The sequence below is a fragment of the Leptodactylus fuscus genome, chromosome 6 (assembly GCF_031893055.1).
Source record: "Leptodactylus fuscus isolate aLepFus1 chromosome 6, aLepFus1.hap2, whole genome shotgun sequence".
Lineage (NCBI taxonomy): Eukaryota > Metazoa > Chordata > Amphibia > Anura > Leptodactylidae > Leptodactylus > Leptodactylus fuscus.
In genome coordinates, this window is record NC_134270.1 from 107,036,115 (window position 1) to 107,047,631 (window position 11,517).

Below are 11,517 nucleotides of genomic sequence, written 5' to 3' on the forward strand. Positions count from 1 at the left end.
GGAATTAATCAGTGTGTGACTTAGTGATGGCCCATGCGGTTCCAGAACTGACTACAGTTATAACGGTTTGGAATTTGAGACTGACCTCTGCATAGGATTCCTCCTCATTTTCACACCCTTCGCTCTTTTCAGCAGAATGTCTATGCAGAGCACCAGCATTCCATCGTTGCGTTCTACAGTGGCTATGGGCCCTAAGGGTTATAGATGGTTTGAACAGCAGATGTCTTTAATTTTTATGGTTAAAGAGGACCTTTCATGTAATTGGGCACATGTGCTGAATTCAGGGCACTATGGGCTTTCCCGTTCTGTGCCCCCATAGAAGCGCTATCTGTGCTGGTACCATAGCTCTTCAGCGATGACGCTGAGCAGTGAGGAACACCTCCCCTACTTTTGATGGTACTTATCCAATAGATGCCTCTCTAAGGAGGGGCGTTCCTGACAGACTGAATGTTTAATGGTGCAATTCCTTGTTAGTGCCACATAAACAAAAAACCACAAGCTGCACAATACATTTAAAACTTTTGTGTACATTGTTCTATTTTTTTTTTTTTTTTTTTTAATTTCTATTTGCTCCTCAATTAGAGCTGGGTTACATACGGTATGTTGTTTTTAGAAAGTTTAGCTATCTTAGGGTTTCTTTTAAAATGGTGATATTTTCGAGCTGATTCTCAATAGAGCTGTGGACAGGCAGCATACACAATGCTCCATGACTTGAATTGGAGCATCGGATATGGCCAAAGTACAGTGCTTAGTAGATGGACCCCCACAGATCCTATGGATAGATAATAACTTGTGTGGGAAAACCCCTCTAATGTTGAGCAGTATGTACAATGGGCTGGCAAGGATTAGAAAAGTGTTTTTCAAAGATCAATGTTCACAGGCTGACATTACAGTTTGGCTATATTGAAGGGAATTGGTTTGAGCTGTGTCCAACAACACACATTTATACAGACTAATGGCCAACAGCGGCCCCTGCACACGGTATAATATTCCAGCCAACTTTCTACACTTACTAGCTATTATACTGTAGCTCTGCAGTGGCTCTGTTCTCTAATTGGGTCTCAAAGGTCAGGTCGGCGTCATTATACGTACGTCAGGTAGAAGCGCCAAAGACAGCAGGGAGGTGTGTAGCAGAGGTGAGTAACATGGTTTTTTGTTTTATCACCTCTCCTGGCGCTCCGCTTATTATACACTGGGATCTGAAGGGACCCCACAGTATAATAACAGCAGTTTTGTTTTCCATGTTTGTTCTGATTGAAACTGCTGGGCGAGGACTCAGGCTGCTGTGCCAGAGAAATGAGCCTCATGTACCACTCTTGACATGCGTGCCGACCCCCTGATCTATGATGTGTATATAATATATTTATTTTTTTTGTTACTACTGCTGCTGCCGCCTTTGGCTATTTTCCTCTCGCGCTTCTTGTTCTCTACATTGAATATTTGTCACATACAGTACTTAAATGGATTGATAACGGGTGGAATTTATTCTGGACGTTCAGTTTTAGTCTAGAAGAACACAACATTCAGCCATTACCTTAAAAAGGAAGATAACTGGTAGCAACAGATTGTTGTGTTCCATTCTCTCCACTAAGATGAGACGTGTTGTTTTGTGGTTAGAATCCAGGGCACCACAGTATACCCATGTACTGCCATCGGAGTTTCGACAGAATATCTAGAACAAATTGTGCCCCTTTGGTGTGATTTTTGTGAAGTCTCTATCTCCAAGCTAATCACGGCTATTGATACGAATGTGTGCATAATATATTATACTAACTAGCACCTTTTATGAAGCTTGTGGCCTTTTTCCCTGTTTAGTACATGGTTATTTATATTGCATTTTGAAGACTTCTGCATGTAAGACAAAATTAGGCTAGATTTACATCTGTGCTGAAGTCCACAAAGACCGCCATAAATCGGCATAGAAAAAGTCCTACACAGAGGTTCTGCCATTTAACTGCTGTTTTAGCGGACCTGAACAATGGAGACCCATCAACAAGATATTTGGGCATATTAAGTGCTTATGCCAATTTTGTGAATCTTTAAAATGCCATTTGCAACACAAATTCTCAGGTGGCATTTTTTTCGCCATCCATGCCACTTTCCATAAAGGGGATGTGGAGACTGCATGTTTTGGGTCAGAATATTGGCCCCTCCATATTTATAATTTACACTAGTAAATGATGCCTGAAACCTTCACCCACCACAGGCTGACTTCAATGTGTAAATTGTATCGTGGCCAGCTGTAGTATGTGGCTGGGTTATGGTCTATCAGCAGACAAGCTTACAGACTGTCGCCAGATCTCTAATATGAAAGAAGCTCTGGGGATATTGAAACATTGTACAAGTGTTGAATTTTATTGTTGAGATTTCCTATGGAAAGCTATGCTTACAACTAAACTGGGTTCCAACACCAGTCTGCAGCACTATTATTCCTGTCACAAATACCAGACCCTTGATGTACACCATTATGATTCAGTAGGAGTCCTTAGTTTGCCATTCTGTTCATTAGAGACATCCCCATTCAGATAGCAGCCACAAGTCCAGCTTATTTTGTTTTGGGAAGCCACCTTTGGTCAGACTTGCTGTATTTCATAGAGGCAGCTCAGCTGAAGACTTGCATTGCTTTCCACCCTTTCCCCATATTTTTGCCTTACAATCCTTTTTAAGAACATAAGCAATGACTGAAGAATGAAGAGAGCCTAAAATTGCCGTGTACTAGTAGCAGTTGTCAGATGTGTCTCCAGTTTCTGTACAGGGGCTCAGTGGTTCAACAATGAAGTCAATAAACTAAATCATATAGATTCTGTGATTCATGAAAAAGTTAATCAGATTGCAAGCCTCAAATTTTTTTTATTTTTTTTTTTTCGTATGGACAACAATTCATATTCATGACAAACTTAAGACTCACAATTTGTGACAGAAAATAATACACTACATCACACCATTCTGCCTTAACTCATTTAGCATTCATTCTATTTTAATACATTTTTTTTTTTCTACTTTCAGCAACCGAGAAAGTTGAAGAAACAGAAAAGAAAGCAGAATCTGAAAAGAAAGCAGAACCTCTACCACAACCTGTTAAAAAACCACCTCCTTCTCCTACATCCTTGGGAATGAAGCCAATCTCTGCTTTACCGAGAATTCCAATGTTAAAGAAGATCACGCCACCCTTGGTTCCTACCAAACCATCACCAACACCAGTTCCCACCAGCAGCAAAAACTTAATGTCTACTAAACCCAGTGCTATCTCAAGTTCTGCTATTAGTAAATTACCACCAATCCCCAAGAAGTCTCAACAATCATCCTCTTCAGGACCCCTCATAAAGAAGACCACTTCCAACTCTTTGCCTAAAAAGACTACTGCTCCCTCCAGTGCAAATTCCAGCACATCTTCCAGTGCAGTCTCTGCACCAGCATCAAATATGCCTGCCAAGCCTACATCTAGCTTCTCACAACAGGGTCCTAATGTTCAGATGCGACAGAACATTCGGAGGTCACTGAAGGAAATTCTTCTGAAAAGGTGTGGGAGGACAGCTTGGTTTCTTTACTAGTCTTTCTTTCCAGACATAAGCTGAATGAACACCATCTTGTCTATGTTCAAATAGTAGCATTAGTGATAAGTGTAGTATAATGGAAAAGTTGTTGTGTAGGTACAAGGAAATATTTAGTGGGACAGATTATGCCTTGTAATCCCAGGGAAGTGGCCAATGCATACTGGGCCACCAGAAATGATGGGAGAACCATGAGCTAGTGTAAATTTCCCTGGAGGCACAAAGCCTAATGCAGGGTGCGGCTGATATATGAGCATGCACGCATCCACCTGCTCCTGGGTCATGCAGACTGGCATTAGTGGGTATTGCTGCAACTTTCGTGGCTTTTTGCAGCAGACTCTGAAACTGGCATTTTAGTGGCAAAACCATTCCATATGATGAAAATAATCTATTGGTCCCATATTAGAACTTATCTGCTAATGTAGAGCTGTTCCACTTTTAGACATGTGGACTATTACATCTTTTAGGGTATTTTCACATGTGCCAAGTTTCAAACACTTTGCCATTCAGCTGAATGGGACTGGTAGCCATGCATGCTTATGGTACATGAAACGGCCGTTTGAGAGAATATTGGATGCCGGATGAGCAATGGCAATTTTGTAACTAGGCCTTAGGCTGAGTTCAGACGGGGATTTTTGGTTAGGATTTTGAGGCGGATCTGCCTCATAATCCTGACCCAAAAAATGGCTCCCATTGAAATAATTGGGAGCCAGTCATTTCTTATTTCTGTGAGCGGTCTGTTCCAGCTCCTGGAAAAAAGAAACGACATGCTCATTCTCCAGGCGGATGCTGCGGACGTCTGCATGAAGACACTCCCTCCCGACTAGGCCCATTCATTTGGGCCTAATCTGGAGCGGAGTGCCGCAACGTGATGCCGATGCACTACCAGTTTTTTGGTCCGGAATCTGAGGTGTCCTCCGTCTCAAATTCCGGACCAAAAGACTCCCTTTCCTGCAGCACTGTAAGCTATTATTTGATCCTTCCCACCCAAAATGAAGGAAACAATTACAATCAGTTCTGTGGAGTAAGGAAAAAAAATTCGAACTCCAGCTTCATACTATAATTTTTGATTAATTATTGATGGTCTAAGTAAATGCATAGTTTCATATTTACTGTCCTAGCACTTCAGTCACTAGTATTTCATGAACTTGGAGCTTTTCTTCTTCTGCCTCACTTTGAGTTGGTGACTTGGCTCACTGACTCCTCAGTCTCAATTGCAAGTGAATCTTGGGCAACTGCTGTATTTCCAATTCTCTAACTTTTTAACCTAATCCTATGTTTTATAGTACTGAAAACCTCTCTGTGTGTAACTCCATAAAGAGTACATGAAATACAACTTTTTCTTTTTTTTTCTCTCTCTCCTTCCCCTTCCCAAAAATACAGGATGAATGACAGTGATGACTTGGTGATGGCAGAAAGTGAAGTAGCTAAAATTGCTGTAAATCTTGAGAGAGAAATGTTCAACCTCTTTAAGGATACAGATAACCGCTATAAGAGCAAGTACCGAAACTTGATGTTCAATTTGAAAGATCCAAAGAATCAGGTATAGTTTTCTAGAGCTTTTTATGATATGCTTTTTAAAGTATGGATTGTTTTTGTTGAACTGCTATTCCATTCAAGTATAATAATTAATCACAAATGAATACTCTTATCTGGCAAGTTAGTCTGGATGCTCTGAATAAATGAAAATACACAGGATTTTATGTAAACTAGACAACGTTTTATTTGCAGGGACTTTTCCACCGAGTACTGCGTGAACAAATCCCATTGAGTAAATTGGTGCGCCTAAAGCCAGAAGAGCTTATGTCAAAGAAGATTTCTTCTTGGAAAGAAACTGGATCTAAATCGGTGTGTTTTCTCATATTACCATTTTCTGCCCAAAGCTTTTAGCGTCTAATATTAATACTTATAGGTATAATAAAACAAGTTTAGATTTTGTTGCTACAGTTTTTCAGGCCAAAGTCATGAGTTGATTGATTTGATTTATTCCACACATAATTTTGGCTTTAAGAACTAGACTGAAACATGAATGTTTGTCCTTTTTCTTAAAATGCAGTGCCCAACCAATCCTAAAGTTATGATGCCTCTCACAGAAAAGCAGGCTTTATTTCCTAAAGAGTGATGAACTAGTTTTTAAAGGTTTGCATAGAGATGCATCTAAACTTGGAGAGACATCAGTAACTCCTATTTGATCTCTAAAGGATTCTATTATGGATTATAAACATGGATGAAACACTTACATAGCTAGTTGTATTTAGCATGGTGGGATTTTTATCTAATCTGTGGATGGATATTGTCTAATTTTCTTTTTACACCCTTTTTCTTCATTCTAATAGACTGCTGTTCTGAAGATGAAGTCTCGTGGAGAAAATAAAGCTTCTCCCAGGAATACAGTAGATATGGAGGAATCCCCTCCAATGTCCGATACAGACACGGTGGGTAGTACATTAAGCCCCACTGTAAGTGCCAACTTGTTTCTCATTACCAACCTTTCATGTGCACTGTTAGGGCATATCTCCTACTACAAAATGAATGGCCAATCGTAGCCTGCCCCTGTGAACACCTAATTGTTGAGAGGTCACTGAGGGCAATTCATTGATGCAGGGTTTTCTTTTAAAAATAAAAGTGGGGTGGCCTTGACTTGTTCTTATGGTCTGATTTTGTAACTTGCATTGTCTTTGCTTTAGGAACAGCAAGAAACTGCTCGGGTCCCAGAGAAGAGTAGCTTGGCCCTACCAGATGTTTTCACAAGTATGCTGAATGACACAACAAGCCAGCACCGTGCCCATCTTTTTGATCTGAACTGTAAAATATGTACAGGTAAGCAGATGCCTACCTTTAAAAGCAGTATTTCAGTCAGAGCAGTCTATTCCAGTCAGAGCAAGTTTTCCCCTATCCAAAGCACATGCCATTTCATTTCATTTATTGCCAGATATAGCTGGAACAGTCTGTCTATAATTTACTGACTGGAATGGCACTTTAATATCGAGCTGTATGGTAAAGGAATAAGAATCTGCTTTTGACCAATATTGAGTGCTGATTTTGAAGGATTAAAGAGGTTTTCTGGGCTTATTAATTGATGGCCTTTCCTTAGTATAGGTCATCAATTGAAGATTGGTTCAGGGGGAGTGGGGCCACTGGCACTGAGCTGTTTTGGTGAATCTACAGTGTGCAGTTGAGCACTGTGTACTCTTAACAGAAACCAGCTCACCCCTATTCACTTGAATGGGACTGAGCTACAAACTGGTCATGTGCCTACTAATATATGGCCTGTGACTAGCACAGCTGCTGATATAAACAGCTGATCTGTGGGGTCCTGGTTATCAGGCCTTCACTGATCTTCATTTGAAGACCTGTTTTTAATCAATGTTATAGCCTAGAAATCCACCTTTAAATGCTAAGTGAGTTATTGTAGTTTAAACGATATTTAATCCTCTTTCCCTCTCTAGGTCAGATTTCAGCTGATGATGAGCCTCCAAATAAGCGTCTAAAAACCACTTCCTCAGCTGTCATGAAGAAGGTTGAAACAAAACCAGAACCAGAGACTGTAGATGAGCCACCTCCACCCCCAGATGAAGAAACTGAAACGCCTATGGATACTGCAGAAGATGACACAGTCCCTGACACAGCCCCAGAAAAAATACCTATACCCACTACTTCCCCAACATACCCTGAGCCAATTTTACAACCCCCATCTAATCCTGTCACCACAGTCACTGTATCTGGTAGAGACCCTAGAAGAGCAATCAACCGACCCCCACCTTCTGCAGCGTCTTCTGCCCCCAATGAAAGCCCTAAACTCATTCGAGATGAAGAACTACCAGCACAGCCGCCGCCTCCTCCCGTCGTGACCGCCCCAAAATCAATTCTTATGAAGCCGACGACATCTGACATCCGATATTTATCATCCTCTTCACCAAACGTCAAGTGCGTAATCCAGCAATTCTTATGGATCATATACAGTGCATGCCTCCACGGGTGCATCACTGAGCATATTAGCATACCCTTAGCCAGGGCACATAACAAGAGCGTTAAATTAGATAGTATAACATTGTAAACTATGCTTCAGATTAAGTAGTTTACATATAGTGCACAGAGTACACAAATACATCAAACGTAATGTGTGGTGGCACAGCCTAAGACAAATATGCCATTACAGTGTCCAGGAGATTTCTGTTTCAAACTTTCATATGAGAAAACAGTGGATTGGATTCCAGCAGAGATTTCCTTTATGGAATTCATTTCTGTCCTGATAGGAAATGTACAGACTTAATACAACCATGTAGAATGCAGCTAAAGATTTCCCTAATTTCTTCTGATTTGCAACAAGTCTAATTTTCAGCAGGAAATTTACATGGCAAATGTAAGCCAAAACCAGGAGTGAATGCAGAATACCAGAGAGCTGCAACTCTTCATTATTGTCCTGCTTATGTTAAATTCTAAATTTTGGCTTCTAAAAACTGAAACACTATTCTGATCCATGTACTGCCACATGAAATTGGCCTGAGGGTGGTTTCTCATATGACAAAATTGGATTTATTTTCTTTGAAGTAAAACCAAGCCACACTTACAAGCCTTCCATGGATCTACTGAAGAAAACTTCGATAACTGGTTGGTTTTTGTGCTTACTACAGATGTCAGGTTTATATTTTTGATTCATCTGGTTATGACATTTCCTGGCTTGAAAATGAGATTGTATCAAGTCTGAAGATAACTGGGAAATCTTGTAATTAATAGAGAGATATAGCTCTACTGTTTAAGATTTAGGTGTCACTTTCATCACCGGAAAGCATTTCCCAAATATGTCACCATTATGTTCTGACCTGCAGAAAATGGATGCTGGAGGACAATGGCATTACTAACTGCAGTTGTAAGCAAAAACAAAAGTTGTCACACCATGAGTAAACCACTCAAAACATAGCCTAAGAGCTCACTCAAACTGAAATTTTAGTTATTTTGCATCAGTATCCGTACGCCTAAACGAGCAATGGAACATAAATAGAGAAAAGGTATAAAAGTCTGCACTTCTGAAGTGTTAGACTCACTGTCGCTTTGGCTTGCAAATACTGAAGTTACATACTGACCTGAGTGCTGTGTACAGTGAAATGAAGAGGAAAGGTCCATGTAACAAAGCAAACTTTTAGAAACTTCACAGAAGACACAAGACTGTCATCTAGATTTCCCCAGAATAATTTACAATACTGAGAACATCTGCATCTTCCTACATGCTTCTCAGACCTGCATGTCATCTTGCCTGTCTGTGGATGGATAGGATGTAATTCTTTGGCTGTGGACCAGCAAGACCTACAATCTTATATTTATCCTGAGCTTGCCATGTTCATCACATAGATTCTACCGAGTAAGGCATGAGAGTTATACACACGTTCCATTTCTACTAGACTACACTGAAAACACAGGATAGGGAAGAAGGGTACAATCTCTGCATCATGTGAAAAGAGCAGGTCTATGGGACTAACACAATAGTGGTCTATGGCAATCCTATAGAAGTTGCATTAAGTGGCAGCCACGTATGGGTTCTATTCACTTGGGGCTTTAGGAGGAGCTGTCAGTAGTCCAATGCCCCTTCCAGTGTGTAGAGGATATGTTATTGTTAAAAAAAAAAAAAAACTAAAGCTTGTGGGACGTAAGATACACAGATCTGTTAAGAACAGATTTGAAGAATTTATTTTGTCTTTAAGAAATTGCTTTGAAAGTATCCCCTCCTGTAGGACAAAATGGACATCATGTAATTAAATCTATATGGTTTTACCTATTACTGACCTTTTACAGGCTTATAGGATAAAGATAACATTTAGTATGAGTTTAACTGTGTTCTGACCTCTTTTTATGGTTCCATTTTTTTACAGTTTAACAGATATGCGGTCACCTCAAGATGGAGATACATCTCTTTTCCTCTCACGCTTAAATCCCATATGGAAAGGATTCATAAACATGCAGTCAGTGGCCAAATTTGTCACCAAGGCGTTTCCAGTTTCTGGCTCTATTGAATATCTAAATGAGGTCCGTGTTTGATCTGCTGTCTAAATGACATGGTTTACTACAATGCCATTCTGTACAACACTCTAATTGTAATACTCTCTGTTTCGTATAGGACTTACCAGACACTATCCATATTGGTGGTAGAATTTCCCCAAAGACTGTGTGGGATTACGTGGGTAAACTAAAATCATCTTTGTCAAAGGTAGGCATGCAGTTTAAGACACAAATACTATCTTTATACATTTTCATTATTTAACAGCAAGTTTGATTCAGTATTAAACTGCAATATAATGTGGAATTTCACAAATTAGTTTTGTATGTTCCTGTGGCCATTCAATCATGTGAGCCACAAATGAAAGGCTTTTGCATTTGTTATCTTACTAGTATTGCATTTTTCATTTCCAGGAACTGTCCTTGATCCGATTTCATCCTGCTACAGAAGAGGAAGAGGTGGCATACATCTCTCTCTACTCATACTTTAGCAGCCGCGGTCGCTTTGGGGTCGTTGCAAACAACAACCGACACATCAAGGACCTTTATCTCATCCCTTTGAGTGCAAAAGACCCAATACCGTCAAAACTCTTGCCCTTTGAGGGACCAGGTAAGAAGCTTGTTCTTAAAGAAATGATTTTTTTTATTCTTGTTCTATTTTCATTTCAACAAAGGAGTGAGGTGAGTATCAAACCTGTTCTTTGCCATTAGTACCAGCAATGAACATATGACTGGAAATGTTCCACTGTTTTGATGCCTCGTCTACAGTCTTCGAAACATTGAAATAAATATATTTTTTCAATAAAAAGTCGTCTTTTATTTGCTTGGCTTCAAAAACTGATGACCCATTCACTTACAGATACAGGAGTGTAAAAGTTGAGAACTACATTATATGTATACAGGTCTATTTGATCAGTCTCTTCACCATGTCAGCTTGGATCAGCTCTTCTCCAGAGTCATTTTGGAAGACATCGCACTCGATTCATCTGTTTTAATCAACCTGTAGAACCTCAAATATGAAATCCGCTCAATATGCAAACGCGCCATAATATTTAAAGGAACAGTATCTTATCACACCATCACCACATAATCTTGAATAAAAAGACTTCTAAGAAAATCATGTTTACAGTTATATTGTATGGAAGACACTCCTTGATGTTTACAAGGGAAGCCCTTTTATTCACACAAGCAGTCACCCATACCAGGCAGGCAATAGACCCCACTACGTAGCCTTGAGTAGACCACATGTAGCTGAATCCTTAGAAAATCCTAATAGGTTTATAGTTTCACTTAATGGAAGTCAATCTTTGCTGTCTACAAAGGAAGTCTTTATGCACTCAAGCATGGTCACCCATACCAGCACCTAGACATCACTTGCTAGCCTTGGGTACACTACATGTAGCTACTATAGACTTCTTGATATGTGTTCAGTAGAAGTTATGAGTAGGGCCTAATCATTGATTATATAACAATGCTTACCATTTACTTATCATTCAATACTACAACCCCCTTTTTAGTGGTATATTCATTCACAGCAGATTTATTGCAAACATTCTACGATTAATTTTACACATGCCCAAGTAGTATCAAGGGGGCCGTAAGCCCAGGGTAAAACTCCCAACAGTTCCCATTTTTGACAGTTTTGCTGCCCAGGCTCAATACATGAAATAAGTGAGCGCATGGATGGCACACACATATTATACATATGTATTTCTCACTGATTTTACATGGACTTTTAGATGCATACGTGCATATGCATGTAGCCTTAGATTAATGGAAAATGTTTACATTTGCAGTAATTTTTTGCAATTCATCTGCCAGTTTCATTCATATATTTCAATAACTTTTGTATTCAATACAAATACTGGAGTGTAATGTGGTCCCTTATTACAAGTGACACCTGTATCCTTCTGTAGTGTAGACTGAGCATCACAAGAAGATGAACATGAAGCTAGAACAGCAAATGAATTGCATG

General features: G+C 39.7%; 1 protein-coding gene across 4 annotated transcripts in view; it reads left to right on the top strand.

Annotated features, from left to right (window-relative positions):
* The window catches only part of DIDO1 (death inducer-obliterator 1), a 48,992-nt gene that overhangs the window by 33,168 nt on the left and 4,307 nt on the right, over positions 1-11,517 (top strand). For all 4 annotated transcript variants that reach the window (XM_075276993.1, XM_075276995.1, XM_075276991.1 and 1 more), the window contains 9 exons: positions 3,007-3,520; positions 4,935-5,094; positions 5,283-5,399; positions 5,888-5,986; positions 6,239-6,371; positions 7,001-7,478; positions 9,419-9,572; positions 9,664-9,753; positions 9,957-10,152. In XM_075276993.1, coding sequence (XP_075133094.1) covers positions 3,007-3,520; positions 4,935-5,094; positions 5,283-5,399; positions 5,888-5,986; positions 6,239-6,371; positions 7,001-7,478; positions 9,419-9,572; positions 9,664-9,753; positions 9,957-10,152 — 1,941 coding nt within the window. The remainder of the gene's footprint in view (positions 1-3,006; positions 3,521-4,934; positions 5,095-5,282; positions 5,400-5,887; positions 5,987-6,238; positions 6,372-7,000; positions 7,479-9,418; positions 9,573-9,663; positions 9,754-9,956; positions 10,153-11,517) is intronic.